The sequence below is a fragment of the Molothrus aeneus genome, chromosome 23 (genome assembly GCF_037042795.1).
Source record: "Molothrus aeneus isolate 106 chromosome 23, BPBGC_Maene_1.0, whole genome shotgun sequence".
In the NCBI taxonomy this organism is placed as follows: domain Eukaryota; kingdom Metazoa; phylum Chordata; class Aves; order Passeriformes; family Icteridae; genus Molothrus; species Molothrus aeneus.
Window position 1 is genome coordinate 2,515,776 of NC_089668.1, and position 21,902 is coordinate 2,537,677.

General features: G+C 44.8%; 1 protein-coding gene across 1 annotated transcript in view; it reads right to left on the bottom strand.

Moving 5' to 3' along the window:
* The window catches only part of CSMD2 (CUB and Sushi multiple domains 2), a 263,376-nt gene that overhangs the window by 187,925 nt on the left and 53,549 nt on the right, over nucleotides 1-21,902 (bottom strand). Inside the window, exons 4-5 of the mRNA XM_066564613.1 lie at nucleotides 6,177-6,374; nucleotides 976-1,183 (exon numbers count right to left, since the gene is read on the bottom strand). Of these exons, the coding sequence (XP_066420710.1) occupies nucleotides 976-1,183; nucleotides 6,177-6,374 (406 nt within the window). The remainder of the gene's footprint in view (nucleotides 1-975; nucleotides 1,184-6,176; nucleotides 6,375-21,902) is intronic.

The following is a 21,902-nucleotide window of genomic DNA, read 5'->3' on the forward strand; positions in this document are numbered from 1 at the left end:
CTAATTTTCCAAAGGGGCCTGGGAACAGTAAACAATCGGGACGTGGTAAATGGCAACTTCCCTCCCATCAATACACCCTAAACACTCCAATCCTGTTCCCTCAGAATTGCCAGCCAGGATAAATCACTCAAATAAATGGGATTTGCAACAGGATCCTCACAAATAATCACAGTTTAACTCGCTGCTGATAATCACAGGCAACACCTGATTATTTCAAAAGCTTCATTCTTCCCTTCCAGAGGGATGCTGGGTTTAAATCCAACTTCCAGGACCTTCCACTTGCTGCCAGTCAGGACTTTTAACCCTTTGCTGAGTGCAGTTGATCACCGTGTCCTTTGCTATAAAACCAACAGGAGGAACACCTCAAATTCCCTCTGCAGTCCCTTATTTCTCCTGCCTTCAGAGCACTGGGGTGGCTCCTGAATATTGGAAATATTGGCTTTTATCCCAAATCCAAGCAATATTTCTGAGAGCATTTTCCAGGCAACCCCTGGGATGAGAGGGGGGTTGGAATTCTGTCCCCCGTCCCAGGGACAAGTGGATCTGGTGAGACATTTCCAGAAGTTCATCAACACCAATGGGTTTAGCAATCATCAGAACATTTAACAAAACCAAGGCTTGAGTGTGGCAGGGTTTGAGGGGGTTCTCAGAGGCTGGGTGATTTTGTTTGAGGTTTTGTTTTAATCTTTTGGGTTTGGTTTTTTTTAAATCTTTCTCCTTCTACCCAGCCACACCACGACTCGCATTGCAGACAGCAGGACTCGAAGCAGCCAATGCTCACTGCAGAGTTTGCCAAGCAAATCCCAAATTCCAGAAGGAAACCACGGGGAATAATTGGCAATTTCCCCTCCTTCAGGCCCAAACCTCTCCCTCTGAGCACCCTGCTGGGTTTGGCTGTGCCCACACAGACCACGAGTACCCCACAAGGCACCACCCCAAGCACCCTAGAAAGGAACGAACACAGCGGGAACCTACCAGAGCGAGGATCCCTCCGTGCCAGCAACTTCCAGAACATCATATCCATCCTCCAGCTGAAAATCCATGAACACCAGGGCAATGGTGTCCCCAGGCTCGGCCAGGATGGTCCAGGTGCAGTCTGCATTGTTGCCATACTCCAGGGGGAAGTGAGGGCTGGAGATGATCCCGCTCTGGCCCCGCAGGGTCCCTCCGCAGGCATCATCAGCTGAAACAAAGGCCAGGGGTGAGCCCTGAGTGCCCAAAGGTCCCCATGGTCCAGCCCAAAGTCCCAGCCTGTCCTGGATTGCCAAGAAAATTGTATCCTGTTTGCCATCAGAATTGTATTCTGTTTGCCATCAGAATTGTATTCTGTTTGCCATCTGCATGGCAGTTGGCTTCTGTTCAGTGGCCAGTTTTCCTTATCTCTTCCACAACTCTGGTGACACCTGCTGATAACAGCTCTGGAATGTCCCTGCATGGCTGATAAGAACTACAGCATCCCATTGGCAGATGGGAGCCCAGGGGGAGGAGCCAAGCATTCCTACCCGGATATAATCTGAGATTTCAAACATTCCTTCCTGGATATAATCTGAGATTTCAAACATTCCTACCCGGATATACTCTGGAGATTCTGGAACACCAGCACGGCTTCTGCACTGGATTGCCCAGAGGAACAGCAGCTGCCTCTTGCCCTGGATCTGCAGAGGCAGAGACTGCACCTTTCTCCAGGATCCCTGCTCCAGCAGAACCAGCCCTGGCACTGCAGGAGGGCTGAGCCACAATTCCAATGGTTCTGCTGCCACCAGCCTGACCCACAGGGTGTCAGGCTGGGTTCTGACTCTGGCACTGTTGCTTTAGTTCACTGCATTGTTCATTTTATCCTTTTATTTTTTTTCTTTTCCCTATTAAAAACTGTTATTTCCTGCTCCCATATTTTTTGCCTGAGAACCCTTTAATTTAAAATTTATAGCAATTCAGAGGGGTGGGGAGGGTTCACATTCTCCATTTCAGGGGAGGCTCCTGCCTTCCTTAGCAGCCTCCTGGCTTTTCCAAACCAAGACACAGCCACACCCCCTTTGGGCAGGGGGGGTCACTGCCCACTCTGAAGGATGGAGATGATGCCTCAGGTTTTAACTTTTATGTTTTTCAGGTCCTGTGCTGCTTTCGTGGGTGGGCCTGGGGTTCAGATTAGGGGATGCTGAGCTCTGCACAGAGCATGGAGACAAAACAATTCCTGCTCCAGCTGGGCACCAAGGACAAATGATCCAAATCTCAGCCCAAGAGCACAAACACCGTGGGCTGGAGAGAGAAAAACAAGCAGGGTGGGACTGCATGGGCTAAAGCTGGAATTGGACAATGAAATCCAATATGCAAATGGAGCAGAACTTATAAAAGTGAGAGACCCCGTGCCCAGTCGTGCATTTTGTGACCATTTGGGTTCACCTTGGGTGCAGCCCTGGCCAGGCTCTTGTGCTGCCCAAGGTGGATCCATTGGGGAGATCCTTTTAACAAATCCCTGCTTTATTGTTTAACTCTGTCCAGCCTCTGCTCTAGGCCAGCCCTCACCAGGAATCAAAGATGCAGAGGGATGCAAACTCAGCTGCAGGCACAGCTCCACCAGAGCAGCTGAAATGCAGATTTTGTGCTGCCCTTGGAGCCATTCCCTGGATCCTCCTCCTCCCTGGAGCAGCTCAGGTGCCACCAGCCCCGGTGCTGGGCTCCAGACTGGAAGGGCAGCGTTGGAATCAAACACGAGTTTGGCACTTCAGGATGGAATTGCCAAGCTGGGCTTCTCCTCCAGCTGGAGAGAGGATCTCAGCAATGGAAATGATGCCAACCCTCAGCTCCAGCACTAGCTGGGGTCAGGATTAATCCCTCCCTCCCTGGGGTTTCCTCCACTAATGCTGAACAAAGCTGGGCAAGGAGAAGACTCTGGGAAATGCTGTCAGGGCAGAGGGAACTGCTCCCTCCAGGCAGGGAATTCCCTTTTCTCCTACCAAGGTGCTGCTTTGCCCGTTCTCAAGGTAGAATTTCAGGGAATTTCACCTTTTAGAGGGTGCAGAGGAGGGCCAGGAATGGTGAAGGGGCAGGAGGGGCAGCTGAGGGCACTTGGAGAGAGGAGGAGGCTGAGGGCAGAGCTCAGAGGGGCTGCAGCTCCTCCTGATGGAATTTTAGGATGGATTTAGGGCACCCAGAGGGTGCTGGGCACTGCCCAGGGAATGGGAACATTCCCAAGGCTGCCAGAGCTCCAGGAGTGCTTGAACAGGGTGGGATTTTGGGGTGTCTGTGCAGGGCCAGGTTTGGAATCAGTGATCCTTGATCCCTTGATTCTGTGAGTATTTTCACCTCCAGTGAAACCCATAAAATAAAATTAAATTTTAAAAAAAACATTATAAAAGTGACAAGAACCATCCTAATTTGGAGAAAAGCCTGACAATTGATCATAAAAACCACCAGGGATAAGCAGCACTCTCTCAAATCACTCTGAGCTCCCCCCTAAACACTCCTGGCCCCAAACCAGCAGTGAAATGCCCCAAAAAACCCCAACGACAGGCACAACACACCTCTGTGCCCCTAACCCACCCAAGGGAGCATTAAAAACATCCCAAGCAACCAATATTTGCTCACTTGAAGGCCCAGCTCCACGGCCCAGGGGCTGATTGATTGCTCAGGCAGAGTCAATAAAAGCAATCAATAGGAGATGCTCTGCTCAAGTACACAAGGAATGAGGGGAAGAGACTTCAGGAGCAGCAGCAAATGTTTTTGGTAGAAGAACACAGATATTTGCGTATTTACACACTCCCCGGCCCCCCTGGGAGCACAATTAGCAAGATACTCTCTGAACTGATAAAGGAATTTTGAAGTTTCCCTGCCCTTAAACTGGCAGGAGGCTGGGAATTGGTTTCAGTACAAATTCAGTATAAATTCAGTATAAATTGTTCAGTATAAATTGTTTTACCCCCATCCAAGGCAGGGAACATCCCAGCCCTGCACAGATCCACCTTTCCTGCAGCACAGCACCACAACCACCCTGGGATGTGCCACAGGAGAGGAAACCTGGCACCGGGAAGCAGAAAATCCAGCCCCGTTTCCAGTGTTTGAGCTGGAAAACCTGCAGGCGTTGGGGAGGTGCTTGATTTTTGGGATGATCACGGGATCATGATTGGTTTGGGTTGGTTTGGAGCTCCAGGATCATCTCCTTTCACCCCATTCCATGGGCAGGGGACACTTTCCACAATCCCAGGTTGCTCCAACCTGGCCTTGGACATTTCCAGGGATGGGGCAACCACAGCTTCTCCAGGAAATCAATCCCAGCTCCTCAGAGGGAAGAATTTCCTCCTAATATTTAATCTAAACCCACTCTCTTTCAGTTTAAAGCCACACCCCCTTGTCCTGCCACTTGTAAAATTGGGGTTTTTTTTTCCCCCACTTCATTTTATTTTTTAAATTCAATTTAATTCAATCGTCCAGGGACCAAGAAACTGCAGCTAAAGCAGCTGTGCCTCATTCCCAACACCCCAAGCCCTCCATAACCTTCCCAATAATCCCCCAAAGCCCAGCAGCCTTGAGGAACCCATCAAAAACCCATCAACCACCACCCAAAACCCATCAACCACAGCACATTTACCTTCCCAGTTAGGGCTGGTTTTTAAGGGTTGGTTTTTAAAGGTTGATTGTTAAAAGTTGATTTTTAAAGGTTGATTTTGAAGGGTTGCTTTTTGAGGGTTGGTGGTTTTGGTTTTGTATGGGAGATATTTATGGAAGTGATGCAAAGCTTTTAGTTACTAGAAAGTTGTATCTGCTTTTTTGAAAAAATAATGTGTAAAAGACGAAAGATACATGGGAACTTCTTTTTTTTTTTTTCTTCTGGTTGGATAAAAGGTAATGTAATTTGGGTTTTGTTTTGGTTAGGCTGGGCTGGGCAGCTTTGCTGTGGGGCTGGACTCTGTTTTTTTGGTTTTTGTAGTTTTTTTAATCAGTTGTTGGGTAGGAGCTGGGTTATGGCTGTGATTTCTAACATCTCTTCTGGTTTCAACTAAAACCACCTCATTTGGTTTTGAAGGGTTGGTTTTTGAGGGTTGGGTTTTGAGGATTGGTTTTGTATGGGTTGATTTTTGAAGGGTTGATTTTGAAGGGTTAGTTTTTAAGGGTTGATTTCTAAGGTTCGTTTTTAAGGGTTGGTTTTTCAAGAGTTGCTTTTTAAGGTTCGGTTTTTAAGGGTTGATTTCTAAGGGTTGCTTTTTAAGGGTTGGTTTTTAAGGGTTGTTTTCTAAGGTTAGTTTTGAAGGGTTTCTTTTTAAGAGTTGCTTTTTAAGGGTTAAGTTTTAAGGGTTGATTTTAAGGGTAGATTTTGAAGGGTTGATTTCTAAGGGTTGATTTTTAAGGGTTTCTTTTCAAGAGATGCTTTTTAAGGGTTGGTTTTTTAGAGTTGCTTTTTAAGGGTTGATTTTTAAGGGTTAATTTTAAGGGTTAATTCGAAGGGTTGATTTTTAAGGGTTGATTTCAAAGGGTTGGTTCATAAGGATTTCTTTTCAAGAGATGCTTTTTAAGGGTTGGTTTTTAAGAGTTGGTTTTTAAAGGTTGCTTTTTAAGGGTTAATTTTTAAGGGTTGATTTTAAGGGTTGGTTTTTAAAGGTTGCTTTTTAAGGGTTAATTTTTAAGGGTTGATTTTAAGGGTTGATTTCTAAGGGTTGATTTTTAAGGGTTTCTTTTTAAGAGATGCTTTTTAAGGGTTGGTTTTTAAGAGTTGGTTTTTAAAGGTTGCTTTTTAAGGGTTAATTTTTAAGGGTTGATTTTAAGGGTTGATTTTTAAGGGTTGATTGTGAAGGGTTAGTTTTTAAGGATTTCTTTTCAAGAGATGCTTTTTAAGGGTTGGTTTTTAAAGGTTGCTTTTTAAGGGTTAATTTTTAAAGGTTGATTTTAAGGGTTGATTTTTAAGGGTTGCTTTTTAAGGGTTAATTTTTAAGGGTTAATTTCGAAGGGTTGGTTTTTAAGGATTTCTTTTCAAGAGATGCTTTTTAAGAATTGGTTTTTAAGAGTTGGTTTTTAAAGGCTGCTTTTTAAGGGTTAATTTTAAGTGTTGATTTTAAGGGTTGGTTTTTAAGAGTTGGTTTTTAAAGGTTGGTTTTTAAGAGTTGGTTTTTAACCCTTTCAAACCGAACCCTCCACACCCCACCCCTACCATCTCAAACCCCATTTTTGGATGGGAATTTCCTTACCTCTACAGACGGGGAGAGGGAAATCCCAGGAGGCTCCTCCTTGTCCCGAGCTGGCCTGGCAGGTGAGCAGGGCGTGGCCCTCCAGGAAGAAGCCAGGGTTGCAGCTGTACCTGACCCTGTCCCCGATGCTGAAGGTGGTTCCCTGCTGGACCCCGTTCCGCAGCCGCCCCGGGTTCCCGCACGTGTGGCTGGGCAGGGCTGCAAGGGAAGGGACAGGGAACGGTCACAGGGCTGGGCAAACCCTCAGGAAAAACGGAATAATTGTCACTGAAAACAGAATCATTCATTTGAGGGAAGGAGGGCTGGGTCAGGGACTGGGAATTTTCACAGGGTTGAGTAAATGGTCAGGAGAAATGGAATAATTGAGAATAATCCGTTAGAGGGAAGCAGGGTTGGGTTAGGGACTGGGAATTTTCACAGGGTTGAGTAAATGGTCAGGAGAAATGGAATAATCGAGAATAATCCGTTAGAGGGAAGCAGGGTTGGGTTAGGGACTGGGAATTTTCACAGGGTTGAGTAAATCCTCAGGAAAAATTGAATAATTGTCACTGAAAACAGAATCATTCATTTGAGGGAAGGAGGGCTGGGTTAGGGACAGGGAATTTTCACAGGGTTGAGTAAATGATCAGGAAAAATGGAATAATCAAGAATAATCCGTTAGAGGGAAGCAGGGTTGGGTTAGGGACTGGGAATTTTCACAGGGCTGGGTAAATCCTCAGGAAAAATTGAATAATCGTCATTGAAAACAGAATAATTTGAGAAAAGCAGGGTTGGGTTAGGGACAGGGAACTGTCACAGGGCTGAGCTAAATCTTCAGGAAAAACACAATAATCATCACTGAAAAGAGAATAATTCATTTGAGAAAAGCAGGGCTGGGTTAGGGACAGGGGACTGAGGTAAATGCTCAGGAAAAATGGAATAATTGAGAATATTCAATTTGAGGGAAGCAGGGCTGGTTTAGGGAAAGGGAGCTGAGGTAAATCCCCAGGAAAAATGGAATAATCGAGAATAATCCATTTGAGGGAAGCAGGGCTGGTTTAGGGACTGGGAATTGTCCCAGGTCACACCTGAGTGTCCCCAAGCCCAGTTTTGGGGTTTCTCAGCCATTCCTCTGATCTCTGGTCACACCTGAGTGTCCCCAAGCCCAGTTTTGGGGCTCCAGCCCCCACCGTCCCTCCCTGCACAGCAGCAGGGGCAGATCCCAGCTCCTGACCCCATTTCTTGCCCCCAGAGCCATTATTTTCATCCTCCCCCAAAGCCCCTGGAGCTGGGAAGTTCCACCAGGAATTCTCCTGCCCAGGCAGGTTCTGGGAGCAGGGGCTGCTCTCAAACCCAAGCAGGTGGAAAAGCAGCCCAGAACTAACATTTCATTTTTTGTAATGATCCTCAAACCCCCAATTTAATTACATTACCAATGTCACTTTTTTTTTTTTTAATGAACCCATTCCTGCTTTTATGCTTCCATCCCTTAAAATTAATGAGTAGAACTCCTCTATAAATAAAAATCCATCATTTTTAAAAGTCAATCTCTACCATGAGCTGCTCTCTACTTAATGAACTGTGAAGAATCAGACAACCCTGACCTGCATGGGATCTTAAAATCAGACTTGAAAAACAGATCTTAGATTAAAATTCTGCTTCACTGAGCTGCCTGCACATTTCAGATCCTGCTCCAGGAGGGGAGGCACAGCAGCTTTGGGGGGAGCAGCATTAACCCCCCGCTGCCCCGGGTCACTGCAGGGAGCTTGGATTGGGGTTTTTCAATCACCCTAGTGCAGGAGATCCTCAAATTCCTGCTGATGGAGAGAGGGAAATGACTCCAGAGGGGTTGGGGGTAGAGCTGGGCCATTTGTGGAGATGAAGGGAAGGTCCTGTTACTGATTTTCTGTCCCTTCCCACAATGAATTCTGAGCAGTTTATTTCATTTGCCTGCACCTGAACGGCTGCCAAAGGCTGATGTGATTTTACGACAGAGGAAAGGCAATGGGATTATCCTGGTGCACCTCCAATGTCACTGTCCCAGGGCTGGCTGGGCCCTGGACACCTCCCTGCAAGGTGACCCAGCAGAGGAGCCCCTCTGGGGCTTCTGGAGGCCAGCCCAGACCCAGCAGAACAGAACCAGAGCAGAACCACGACTGCCACACCAGGTGACAACGGCCTGGTGCACCAGTGGCACCTTCTCAGCAAGAAGCTGAGGGCTCAGGTTTTAACTCTTGCGTTTTTCAGGTCCTGTGCTGCTTTCGTGGGTGGGCCTGGGGTTCAGATTAGGGGATGCTGTGCTCTGCACAGAGCATGGAGACAAAACAATTCCTGCTCCAGCTGGGCACCAAGGACAAATGATCCAAATCTCAGCCCAAGAGCACAAACACCATGGGCTGGAGAGAGAAAAACAAGCAGGGTGGGACTGCAGGGGCTAAAGCTGGAATGGGACAATGAACTGCAAGATGCAAATGGAGCAGAACTTATAAAAGTGAGAGACTTTGTAACCAGTCATCCATTTTTGTGACCATTTTGGTTCATCTTGGGTGCAGCCCTGGCTGGGCTCTTGTGCTGCCCAAGGTGCATCCATTGAGGCCTTTTTTCTCCCTGCTTCTCATTTTTCACCTCCATTTCACCCCGATTCTTTTTTACCCCCATTTCTCTGTTTCCCACTTTTTACCTCCATTTCTCCCCGTTTCCCACTTTTTACACCTCCATTTCTCTCTGCTTCTCCTGTTTTACCTCCCTTTCTCCCTGCTTCTCATTTTTCACCTCCATTTCACCCCGCTTCTTTTCTACCCCCATTTCTCTGTTTCTCACTTTTTACCTCCTTTTCTCCCTGCTTCTCACATTTTACCTCCCTTTCTCCCTTTTTCTCATTTTTACCTCCCTTTCTCCCTGATTCTCCTTTTTTACCTCCCTTTCTCCCCGATTCTCCTTTTTTACCTCCCTTTCTCCCCGATTCTCCTTTTTTACCCCTCTTTCTCCCTGTTTCTCATCCATTTCTCCCTGATTCTCATGTTTTACCCCCATTTCTCCCTTTTTCTCTTTTTTTACCTCCCTCTCTCCCTGATTCTCCTTTTTTACCATTTCTCCCTGATTCTCCTTTTTTACCTCCCTTTCTCCCTGTTTCTCATCCATTTCTCCCCGTTTCTCATTTTTTACCCCCATTTCTCCCCATTTCTCATTTTTTACCCCCATTTCTCCCCATTTCTCATTTTTTCCTCCCTTTCTCCCCGCTCTTCTGAGCTGTGAGCTGCCACAGAGCTCCCAGATCTGCTGATCCACACCCAGAACCTTCCTCCCACCCACCTTCAGCTCTCACATCCATTTCTTTCCACTCTTTTTAACCGGGCTGCTCCCAACTTTTCCTCATGCCAGGATGGCTCCAGTGCGAGTTTTCAGCATCAGGAGCTTTCACAACCTGGTGCTCGTCAAGCTGAGCCTCCTTGTTCCAGTTCATTCGAAATTAATTAGGAGTTTTTAAGTCATTAGATGTGACTCAACGCATCCTTGGCCACAGTCCCACCATCACAACGCATTCAGCCTCATTACATCAGCCTCTCCCAAAGCTCTCACTGCCAGCAGGGAAAGAAGAGGGAAAAAAGGGAAAGAAATGGGGGGAAAAGGGGAAAAAAACATTAAAAAAGGGAAAGAAAAGGAAAAAAAAAAGGGGGAAAAAAACATTAAAAAAGGGGGAAAAACATTAAAAAGGGAAAGAAATGGGGGGAAGGGAAAAAAACCATTAGAAAGGGAAAGAAAAGGGGAAAAAGGGGAAAAAAACATTAAAAAGGGAGAGAAAAGGGGAAAAGACATTAAAAAAGGGAAAGAAAAGGGGGAAAACATTAAAAAAGGGGAAAAAAGGGGAAAAAAGGGGAAAAACCATTAAAAAGGGGGGGGAGGGAAAAAACATTAAAAAAGGGAAAGAAAAGGGAAAAAAAGAAAAAAAAACATTTAAAAAGGGAAAGAAAAGGGAAAAAAGGAAAAAAAACATTTAAAAAGGGAAAGAAAAGGGGAAAAATTAAAAAGGGAAAGAAAAGGGGAAAAGGGGGAAAAACATTATAAAAATGGAAAGGGAAAAAACTATTTAAAAAGGGGATAAAAAGGAAAAAAAACATTAAAAAGGGAAAGAAAGGGGAAAAAACATTTAAAAGGGAAAGAAAAGGGGAAAAAATCCATTTTAAAAGGGAAAGAAAAGGGGAAAAAATTAAAAAGGGAAAGAAAAGGGAACAAACCATTAAAAATGGTTTCTCTCCTCATTCACCATCAGCTCCTTGATTTATTCCAGGGACTTTCAAACAAAACCCAAATCCATCCTCAGCCCCATGAGGAAAAACCTTCCCTGCTTCCTATTCCAATTAATCTCCAGCTCCATTTTCTCTGTTGATGTTGCAGGGATGTGAAAGAACTTGGGGTGTGCAGCTCTGCTCTACTGCCCCCCTTCCAGGGCTAAACCCAGATTTTTTATGGCTTGGATCACCCGGGCTGAGGTTTCCACCCCATCATTGTCCTAACCTTGAAATCTTATCAGGGAGCACAGCTCGGATGTGAGATTGTGGGAACTCAGCACATCGTTCCCAATGTCCAGAGATGCCAGGAGAACCCTTGGGGGTCTCGAAAATCCTGGAATGTTGCCAGAAGTGTTTGGTGGCTTGATTTTGATCCATCCACAGAAGTGACAAGAGTTTGAGGACAAGAGAATCACTTTAGAGTGAAGGGTGTAAAAGGGACACATTTATAGAGTGAAATATAGACTTTAAGGTTTTTGGTACAGGGGGGTTATGGAGACAAGATGGAGGGATCAGGGCGTGTCTCGTCCTTCTTCTTTCTTCTTCTTGTCCTCCATCTCCTGTGGTGATGTTGGCATTTGGGGATTGGTTCATGGTGAAGGTGCACTTGCTAACATGGGTGAAAAGCATTGGGAAATAAAGGTAAATATCACGTACGTAGATTTTAGTATAAAAAGACAAGACCGCCTCATGGGTGGTCAGAGAGTGCCTGTGACTGCTTGCAGATCAGACCTCTGTTGGGCAGACAGAAAATTTTGTAGATAAGAAACAATAAACAATCTGAAGATGGAAAAGCTGAAGAGTCCAGACTCGTCCTTTGAAACGCGGCTGCCCCAGAACCACCCTACCCGTGTCGGGGCAGAGACAGACAGACGGACCCGACATGAGATGAGGCTGTGGATCACAACCCTGCATTCCCCAACTCATTTCCATCCCTAATAAAAGAGCAAGGAAGGTGAGGCAGGCCCTGCCAGAGCAGCAATAATTCAGAAATCCCATGGAAAACATTGGGATGGAATGGAATGGCGTGCATGGAGCACGCAGAAGTAACAGAACCACTGAGCTCAAGCACTTGGCTCAGGCAGTGCTGCACACACAGCTCCAAATTAATCCTCATCCATATTTTTAAAGATTTTTTTTAAATATTTCTTTGTGTTTTCCTGGATTTTTGGGGGCTTTTCCTGGACTTTTGTGGAGGTTGGAAGTCAAGATATCCACAGGAATCAACAACACCACTGACCTCAAGCACTTGGCTCAGGCAGTGTTGCACACACGGCTCCAAATTAATCCTCATTCAGATTTTTAATTTTTTTTTTTATATTTCTTTGTGTTTTCCTGGATTTTGGGGGGCTTTTCCTGGATTTTTGTGGAGGTTGGAAGTCAAGATATCCACAGGAATCAACAACACCACTGACCTCAAGCACTTGGCTCAGGCAGTGCTGCACACACGGCTCCAAATTAATCCTCATTCAGATTTTTAATTTTTTTTTTTTATATTTCTTTGTGTTTTCCTTCTTTTCCTGGATTTTCTGGGGGATTGGAAGTCAAGATATCCACAGGAATCATGAAAACCATTGACCTCAGGCAGTGCTGCACACACAGCTCCAAATTAATCCTCATTCACTTTTTTTTTTACCTTTCTTTGCTTTTTCCTGCTTTCCCTGGACTTTTGAGGGGGTTGCAAGTCAAGATATGCACAGGAATCAACAGGAGAGCCAGGACAGGGAGATATTCTCTTCATGAGCCAGCCTGCACTGGATCCAAGAAATTCAAGGGAAAAATCAGTTTTTTTTAAAAGAGAATATCCAGATTTCTAAGATTTCTAAGATCCAGATTTCTAAGAGAATATCTGAGATTTCCATCACAATTCAAAAGTTCAGTGGGCACCCATGGAGGACGTGGAGAGTGGAGGGGGGACCCACCCAGAGCCGTTTCCTCCCACTCTCCATCCATAATTTTGGGCCAAGTACTCCAGAGATACCCCAGCACTGTCTGAGATATTCCAGCAGTGTTTTAGCACAATCTGCTTGAGCTCACAAGAGTTTTAATCTTCACAAGAACTGTCCAGAGCGTGCTACAGCGAAGGAAATAAATGGGATCGTTTTCGTTTCATTTTATCCCTTTTCTTTTCGTGCCGTGATTTGTTTCCAGTACAGCCAGAGATAAAACTAAATGGAAACTACTTTTACCCCCCCCTCCAATATTTCTCTGTTCACTAAAAACCAGCCAGAAAGTCACTTTTGGATAATGGTTCATCGTCCATCTTGTTTGTGGGAGCAGTTCTGGCCCTTTTTGGGTGGATTTTTTTTTTTTTTCCCTCCTTTTTGGAAACTCAGTTTTCAATTTCCCTTTCTGGAACGTGCCTCAGCAACTTCTGAGCAAAGTTCAGTGCAACTTCCAAGGATATCCCAGAGGCTGGGAGAGGAGGAGCTTGGCTTTGAGTAAATCCTCATCCTCAGAAGTGAGGCAGGGGAGCAGAGGGGTCAGGGGAAATTCAGGGTGGGATGTGGGGAGCAGCCTCAGCACAGGGGGCTCTCTGCCAGCCCTGCTTCAGAGCTTCAGATTGTCAGGAAAACCCATCCACAAACAGCAGAGGTTTATGGCCAAAAAGGAGACAGAGGAGTCCTGGGACTTCATTCCAATCAAGGCAGAGGCCATGGGGCATTCCCTGGGGTCTCTCCAGTTTTTGGAGGACGCAGCCTCCTTTTTATCCCAATTTCCCAGCTGCATTTCCCTTCTCTCTTTCCCCATTTCTGAGGTACTTGAGAGGTTCAGACTCCCCACAACACCTGATCCCAAAGATTCCCCTCTAATGTACAACCCTCCCTTTTCATTTCTAATTCTTACAGAATTTAGGGGTTTTTCCCCATGTCTGAGGTACTTGAGAGGTTCAGATTCCCCAGAACACCTGATCCCAAAGATTCCCCTCTAATGTGCAACCTTCCCTTTTAATTTTTAATTCTTACAGAATTTAGGGCTTTTTCTTCCCCATTGTTTCTTTCATCTCTCAATGTCCAATTTCATTTCTCAGCAAACCTGAAGTTTATTTGTCAAATCAAATCTCTTTTCCCATTATCAATCAGTGGGATCCTTTTCACTGTTTTTTTTTCTCTCCCAGTGCTGGTTTTCCCTCCCAGCAGCCCCACACCCAGGGATGTTTCATCCCCCTGAGCAGCTCCAGCCTCCCAGTGCCACAACACCCGAGCTCAGCTTCGTTTAAAGGAGGTGCTGAAGTGTTTTGCTGAGCAGCAACGCTTTAAGTGTGTGTTTAAAAGCTCCACTGAAGTGGCATTTAACAGCTGCACAGTGACTCCAAAAGCTTTCCCCAGGGAGGAGAGGGTGGGTCTGCACTGCCTCCCTCCCTCCCTGGGGCCAGGGTTAACCATTCCATGGTGCCAGGGAAATCCATCCTCAAACGTCTGCCCAAACAGGAGACACGGGAGTCCTGGAACTGAATCAGAATAAAGGGAGAGGCCATGGGGGATTCTCCATGGGGCCTCTCAAATTTTTAGAGGATGTAGCCTCCTTTTTATCACAACTTCCCAGGGAGAGACCACGGGGATGCTCCATGGGGTCTCTCACAGTTTTAGAGGACACAGCCTCCTTTTTATCCCAATTTCCCAGCTGCATTTCCCTCTCTCTTTCCTGGGTATTTGAGAGGTTCAGACTTCCCAGGTCACCTAACACAGACTCCCTTCCAATGCACCCCCCTTTTTCCTTTTCCTTGTGTCTCTTTTTTAAAATCCCTCCAAATCCAGAGACTCAGCACAGTCTGAGTGAGTAACAATCTGTGTCAGTCAGTGGAATTCCTATGGAATTTATGGTTATTCCCATTGCTTCTTTCACCTCTCTGTACCTGAACTTTTCTACCCTCAGTCTGTTTGTAAAACAAAGACACCTCACTGCTCTGGGTGGGGAAAATGCAGCACCAGGAGAGCAGAGCAGGCACCAAAATGATGCCTCAAATTTTAACTTTCATATTTTCCAGATTCTATACTGCATTGTACATACCCTAATAATATAAACCCTAATTCTGAACTCCATATAAAGTGTTCTAGCAAGTTCTCCTCACAGCTCAGTCCCACAAGCAGTTTCCAGCCCCACAACCAAGGACACCGCTGCAGCTTCAGGCCCAAAAAGTGCAAACAGCAGGAATGGAGGGGAGCAAACTGGGAGGGTGGGACTGCATCACCTGGAGCTGGAATTGGACAGTTAACCTCAATATATAAATAAAACTTATAAAAGATTTATAAGTTATAAAACTCAGGGTCTATCTTGGCTTCAGCCAGGCTCTTGGGAGAGAGGGGGAAATGTCCTTGTGCTGCCCAAGGTGCATCCTGTACAAACCTTTTCATAAACCCTTTTAATAAATAAATAATGTAAATTATTCCCTTAACTCTGTCCAGGCTGTTCCAGGCAGCCTCTCCAGGCCCCAGAGTGGAGCAGAGAGGAGCTGAGCTGCCAGGGTGTCGCAGACATCTTTTATAGAAAATCCTTTCTTTAGGATTGCTCCTCCTGAGAAGCTGAGAGGCCTCAGGAACAAAATGTAACCAATGGTTATCTGCTGCTGTGGAATGCAACAGGTGCATCTGGGATTGGCCTCATGTGGTTGTTTCTAATTAATGGCCAATCACAGCCCAGCTGGCTCGGACAGAGAGCCCAAGCCACAAGCCTTTGTTATCATTCTTTCCTATTCTATTCTTAGCCAGCCTTCTGATGAAATCCTTTCTTCCATTCTTTTAGTATAGTTTTAATACAATATATATCATAAAATAATAAACCAAGCCTTGTGAAACATGGAGTCAGATCCTCGTCTCCTCCCTCATCCTCAGACCCTGTGGCACGGTCACACCCGGGCAGATCAGAGCCCTCGCTCCGTGCTGAGAGCTCAGCGTGGGACCAGCCTGAGCTGCCCCTGCTCCGTCTGAACTGATCCCACTCAGACACTGGGGGCCAGTGTTGGTCTGCTCTGCTCCTCCCTGCAGCCGGCCCTGCCCATGGAACACTCTTTGTTCTGGGGGAAAAAAGCCACTTCCAACTTTAGAGGCCACATTGTTCAGCTGCTCATTGATCTCCTCTGGCTGCTGGCTCCTCACCCGGGAGCGGGGGCTGCAGCCAGCTCCATCTGCTAAATAAATAAATAAAACGGTCAATAAATAAATATTGCACCACTACGCTGCATTCCTGGGCTCACAGCCCCCTCTGCAATGGGCAGGGCTGGGGACACAGCCATGCTCCAGGTGTCACCTGGGGGTCCCCACAGGGTCACACACGGCTCAGCTCTCCCTCACTCCCAGCTTCCACAGAACCACAGAATCACTGGGTTGGAAGAGACCTTCAGGATCATCAAGTCCTCAATGCCCCAACACCTCAACTCAACCCTGGCATCCAGGCTTTGTTAAACACACCCAGGGATGGGGACTCCACCACCTCCCTGGGCAGAACAAACACCCCAGAATTGCCCAGGGTGTTCTCAAAATCTCAAAATTCCAAGAATTTACAGAATTCACAAAATCACAGGGTTGGAAGAGACCTTCAAGATTATCAAGTCCATGCCCCAACCCCTCAACTCAACCCTGGCACCCAGGGCCACATCCAGGCTTGTTTTAAACCCATCCAGGGATGGGGACTCCACCACCTCCCTGGGCAGAACAAACACCCAGGAATGCCCAGGGAACACAAATGCACAGAATTTCAGAATGACCAGGCTGGAAGAGACCTTCAAGATCATTGAGTCCAGGTCCCAACACCTCAACTCAACCCTGGCACCCAGTGCCACATCCAGGCTTGTTTTAAACCCATCCAGGGATGGGGACTCCACCACCTCCCTGGGCAGAGCAAACACTCCAGAATTGTCCAGGCCGTTCTCAAAATCTCAAAATTCCCAGAATTTACAGAATTCACAGAATCACTGGGTTGGAAGAGACTTTCAAGATCCTCAAGTCCATGCCCCAACCCCTCAGCTCAACCCTGGCACCCAGTGCCACATCCAGGCTTTGTTAAACACCCCCAGGGATGGGGACTCCACCCCCTCCCCGGGCAGAACATTCCAGAACTTTATTACCTTTCTGTGAAAATCCTTTTCCTGCTATCCAGCCTGTATTTCCCTTGGTGCAGCTCGAGGCTGTGTGCTCTGGTTCTGTCAGTTCCTGGAGACAGAGCCCAGCCCCAGCTGAGCACAGGCACCTTTCAGGAGCTGCAGAGAGCGATGGGGACACCCCCGAGTCTCCTTTTCCCCAGGCTGAGCTCCCTCAGGGGCTCCTCACTCACAGGGTTTGTGTTCCCAGCCCCTCTGGATGAGCTCAGGAGTCCCAAAATCCTTCCCAAGCTGGGGGCCCAGCAGCCTTTTGGAAGGGCAGGTGGGCATTTCCCAGCACATTCCTGCTCTCCCTTCTCCCCAGGTGAGGAGACTGAGCCAGCTCAGCTGTCCTGAGGTTAAACCATGAATAATGCTCAGGGCTGGGGCAGAAATCCCCAAAATTCACAGCTTCCACTTCCTTCAGCTCCTCTCAGACTCCGCAAGGGCTGCCTCACACCCATTAATAAACAGGGATAAACTTGTTTGTTTTCATTTCCCAACTGCTTTGGGAATTTATTCCTTCTTGTTTCACCCCTCTCACAGTTCATCTTTCTCTGTTCCTTCTTTGGGAAGCCTGGCTACCCAAAACCACCAAATGCTCAATATTTTGTAAAAAAAGACTTCCCAGGACATCAACCTCCCAGAGCAGGAGTGAGAGCACAGAAATTGCGGGAAGTGCACTTGGGAAGAGGGGGGAAAAAATGAAATATCACATCCCTGACACCAAAACAGGACACCAAAAGCCCAAGGAGGCTGAGCTGGCAGTGCAGCCACCTCCCATCAACAGCCAGGAACCAAAACCATCCCAAGGACGGTGCCACAAACAGCCCACAGAGCTGCCACAGCAATTCTGGTCACCAGCTGCCTCCAGCTCTGCAGACTCATTATTAATTTGTGGTCATAACTGATGAAAAATAAAAAACCCCAAACCTCCAGATGGTAATTTCATCCCCTTCACTGCAAACACAGCTCAAGTGATCCAATTATGTCATAAAAACACGCCCAGGGCTCAGCACAAGCAGGGGCTGGGAAGGGCTCAGCTCTTTCAGCTGCACTTGGGATCTCCCCAGTGCCTGAATCTGTTCAGGGACAGGAATTTCTCCTGATTTCAGCACCTTTGCTGCTCCAGATTGCAAGGCTGGATATAATATATATAATATATAATATATAATATATAATATATAATATATAATATATAATATATAATATATAATATATAATATATAATATATAATATATAATATATAATATATAATATACAACATATAATATACAACATATAATATATAACGTATAATACATAATAAATAATATATAATATATAACATATTATATATTATACGTTATATATTATATATTTATACACTATACATTATATATATTATTTATTATATATTTTATATTATATAAAATATATGGTGTAGAATGTATAAATATATAATATATAAAATATATATTACATATATTATACTATATATAATACAATATATAACATATAACACATAATTATTATATAATATAATTAAATGTATCAATATATTAATTAATTTCTGCACAATTAATTTCTGCACAAAACTGGGGAATTTACAGGAAATTTTCCGGATTTTGGAGAATTTTTCACTTTGCTGCTGAAATTATTGGAAGATGAAATAACTGAATTGTATTAATATACAATACAGATGCTAGATTAATAGATTATACATTATATTAATATATAATCTAATCTATTATCTATATTGTATGTTAATATAGAATTATATGTGATTATATATAATATATAATACTTTATATTGAATTACATATAAATATATATATAATATTTAATATATATAATATATGTAATATATAAAAAGAATATTATATAAATATATATATATATATATGAAATTTTTATATATTTTTATATATTAAAATATATATAATTTGGAATAAATGTTCCAAACAGCTCAAGGAGACCTTAAATACACCAGGAATTCATGCAGGGGAGTTGTTACAAATGAAAAAAAATCTATATATCCATACAGCAAAGCATCTACCGTACAAACATTGTCATGGAAACAGGACTCAGATCTGCTTTAAAGGACTCAGAGCAAGGGGGAAGAGAAAGGGCTGGACTGAACCCAAAAAAACCCCAAACAGAAACCCTCCCAACCGGCCTGAATCTTCTCCTGCAGGGCCCAGAATTCCATCAAAATCAGAGTTCCAGGGGCTGCACAACCTGGGCAGGCCCAACCCAACCCGACCCGACCCTTCTCCAAGATCCCAAAACTTTCCCTTCCCAGCTGATTTCTCCACAAAAAAAAAAATAAATCAGAATATTCCCTGCTCTGTTCCCAGCCACTGCTTCCAAGGCTGCCCCTGGAATTTCCAGGGGGAATTTCAGGGCTCCAATTGCTGCTCACACAAATTGCTCCAGGGCTTTGTTGTGCTCTGCTCCATTGCCCTTGCAGCAGAACATGGATTTTTTTTTCTGTAAAATATCCAAATTCCAGCTGCTCTGGCCCGCTGAGGATCTGCTCATGCAGAATTACAAACGTAGATCAGGAATTTGACTTCCAGGAAAGTTTGGGTTTTTTTTTTTTTCCCCTGCTGAATTCTTTCCTTAGCAGCCAGCAGTTCCTGAGGCCACAAAATCCCATTGTTGAAATGCTGGGAGATGGTTTGGGATAAAAACACCAGGACTTGGTTGGGAATTCCCATCAAAACGCAATTAATGGGGTTATTGTAGGGAATAAATAAATTTTTCCTCCTATTCTGTGCTCTAGGTTTAATTTTATAGGATGTGAGTTGGCACTGAGGAGCGGGTTAAAAACAATATTCATTATTCCAATGTATTTTAAATGGAAAAAAAAAAAGATTCCTCTGGTTTCGTTTAGAGCATTAAATCTATAAATATTTATAAATGTATAAGAAAATGTCTGGAATGTGAATTCCAGGACAGTCTGGGACCTGGGTCTCTGTCCAGGACACTCTGAAAAAACACAAATCCAACGATTTCTGACACGGCCTGTGGAACAAACTGCTCCCATTTCCCTGGACAATTCTGGAATCACCTCTCTGTCAGTTCCATGAAGATTTTGGAGACTCCTGGGCTTCAAATCCTGTTTGTTTCCCTCACACTGAGCAGGGTTTTATGTAATTTTTGATCTGAAAGGAGAATTCCGCACCAAGCTCCAGGTCCTGGTAAATCCAGGGCGGCTCCAACCCCATCCCAGACATCCCTGAGCTCCAGCCAAGCCCTACAGAGCAGCACTAAAGGGATTAAAAATCTGCAGGAGGGGGGAAAATCCACAGAATTCAATGACACAGCATTGGGAAAAAAACCAAAATTCCAGCAGCAAAAAACTCTGGAAGGGTTGGGAAGAGGCTGAAGCAGGAGATGCTCCCAAATTCGGGATAAATGATGTGGGTTTGCACAAATGGGACACCCAGCTGTGGGGAAAATCCACCAGAATGAAGGAAAAATGGGGAGGGAAATGAGAGGAAAGAAATATTCCTGCAAATTTGCTTCCCCCACGAGGCCAGGGCAAAACAATCAGCTCATTTCACAATTCAGCACGGTCACAAATGGACATTTCACAATTCATTTTGGGAAATTCAGGTTTGTTCCTCCAACCAGGAGATGGAATTTCCACACTCCCAGCTCCAGCAGGGCCCAGAGGAAAAGTCAGATAAAAATTCCAGTTAAATTCCAGATGCTCCACAGTAATAAATAAGTAATTTAAGGACAAATTCTTCCTAAAAACCATCAGGGAAGAAACAAAAAGGGAAGACTGCTCTGGACTCAGTTTTGGGCTCTGAATGGGTTATTTGGAACCCATTTTCCCCAAGCTTTTTTTACCCAGCCTCTTTCTTTCCCCTCAGCTTTTGTGCAAAGCTGAAAATATCCAGCCATGCCACGCTGCCTGTTTGTGGAATAACATCAGAGCTGCCAAATTCCCCTCCCTCCATTCTGCACTGCTCACTGCCCATTCCCAGGCAGAAAAAATGTGATTTTTTTTGTTGTTTTCTCCCTTGTTTTGGCACCAGAAGCTCTCTGGAATTGAATGAGCTCATGTTTTTTCCCCCCCTCAGGCTGAAAAGTGCTCCCAGCATTTCATGGGACTTGCTGGGATCACAAAGATCTGGATGTGGAGGTTTGATCCAGCAGAGGAGAAACACCTGGATTTACTTACATACATTAATAGATGTGTTTGATACAAATAGAGTAACTCAGCATCAATAATGGGCCAAATTCAGGCATCAGAATGGGACAAATTCAGCAGCAAAATGGGACAAATTAAGCACCAAAATGGGACAAATTCAAGCACTATAACGGGCCAAATTCAGCAGCAAAATGGGAAAAATTAAAGGACCAAAATGGGCCAAATTCAAGCAGTAAAATTGGACAAATTCAGCACCAAAATGGACCAAATTAAAGCACCAAAATGGGCCAAATTCAAGCAGTAAAATTGGACAAATTCAGCACCAGAATGGGCCAAATTCAAGCAGTAAAATTGGACAAATTCAGCAGCAAAATGGGAAAAATTAAAGCGCCAAAATGGGCCAAATTCAAGCAGTAAAACTGGACAAGTTCAGCACCAAAATGGGCCAAACTCAAGCACCATAATGGGCCAAATTCAGCACCAAAACCGGACAAATTAAAGCACCATAATGGGAAAAATTAAAGCACCTTCATGGGGCAAATTCAGCACCAAAATGGACCAAATTCAGCACCAAAATGGGCCAAATTAAGCACCAAAATGGGACAAATTCAAGCAGTAAAATTGGACAAATTCAGCACCAAAATGGGCCAAATTCAAGCAGTAAAATTGGACAAATTCAGCACCAGAATGGGCCAAATTCAAGCAGTAAAATTGGACATATTCAGCACCAAAATGGGAAAAATCAAAGCACCAAAATGGGCCAAATTCAAGCAGTAAAATTGGACAAATTCAGCACCAAAATGGACCAAATTAAAGCACCAAAATGGGCCAAACTCAAGCACCATAATGGGCCAAATTCAGCACCAAAACCAGACAAATTAAAGCACCATAATGGGAAAAATTAAAGCACCATTATGGGGCAAATTAGGCACCAAAATGGACCAAATTAAGGCAGCAAAATGGGAAAAAGTCAAGCAGTAAAATTGGAAAAATTTAGCACCAAAATTGGCCAAATTCGAGCTCCAGAGCTCCCTCAGAGGCTCCTGCACTGATTTTTTCCCTCTCCTCCCTCACCCAGGAGTGGCAGCTCCTTCACTGCAAGTGTCACTTGAATTTGCTTAAATGCTTTAATAGAGCCTCCTGATTGGGCTCATTTGCATATGCAAATGACACGCCAATAGGAGACACTTAATATTCCCTCGACTTCATTTAGGGCTGCAGCAAACGTGGGTCA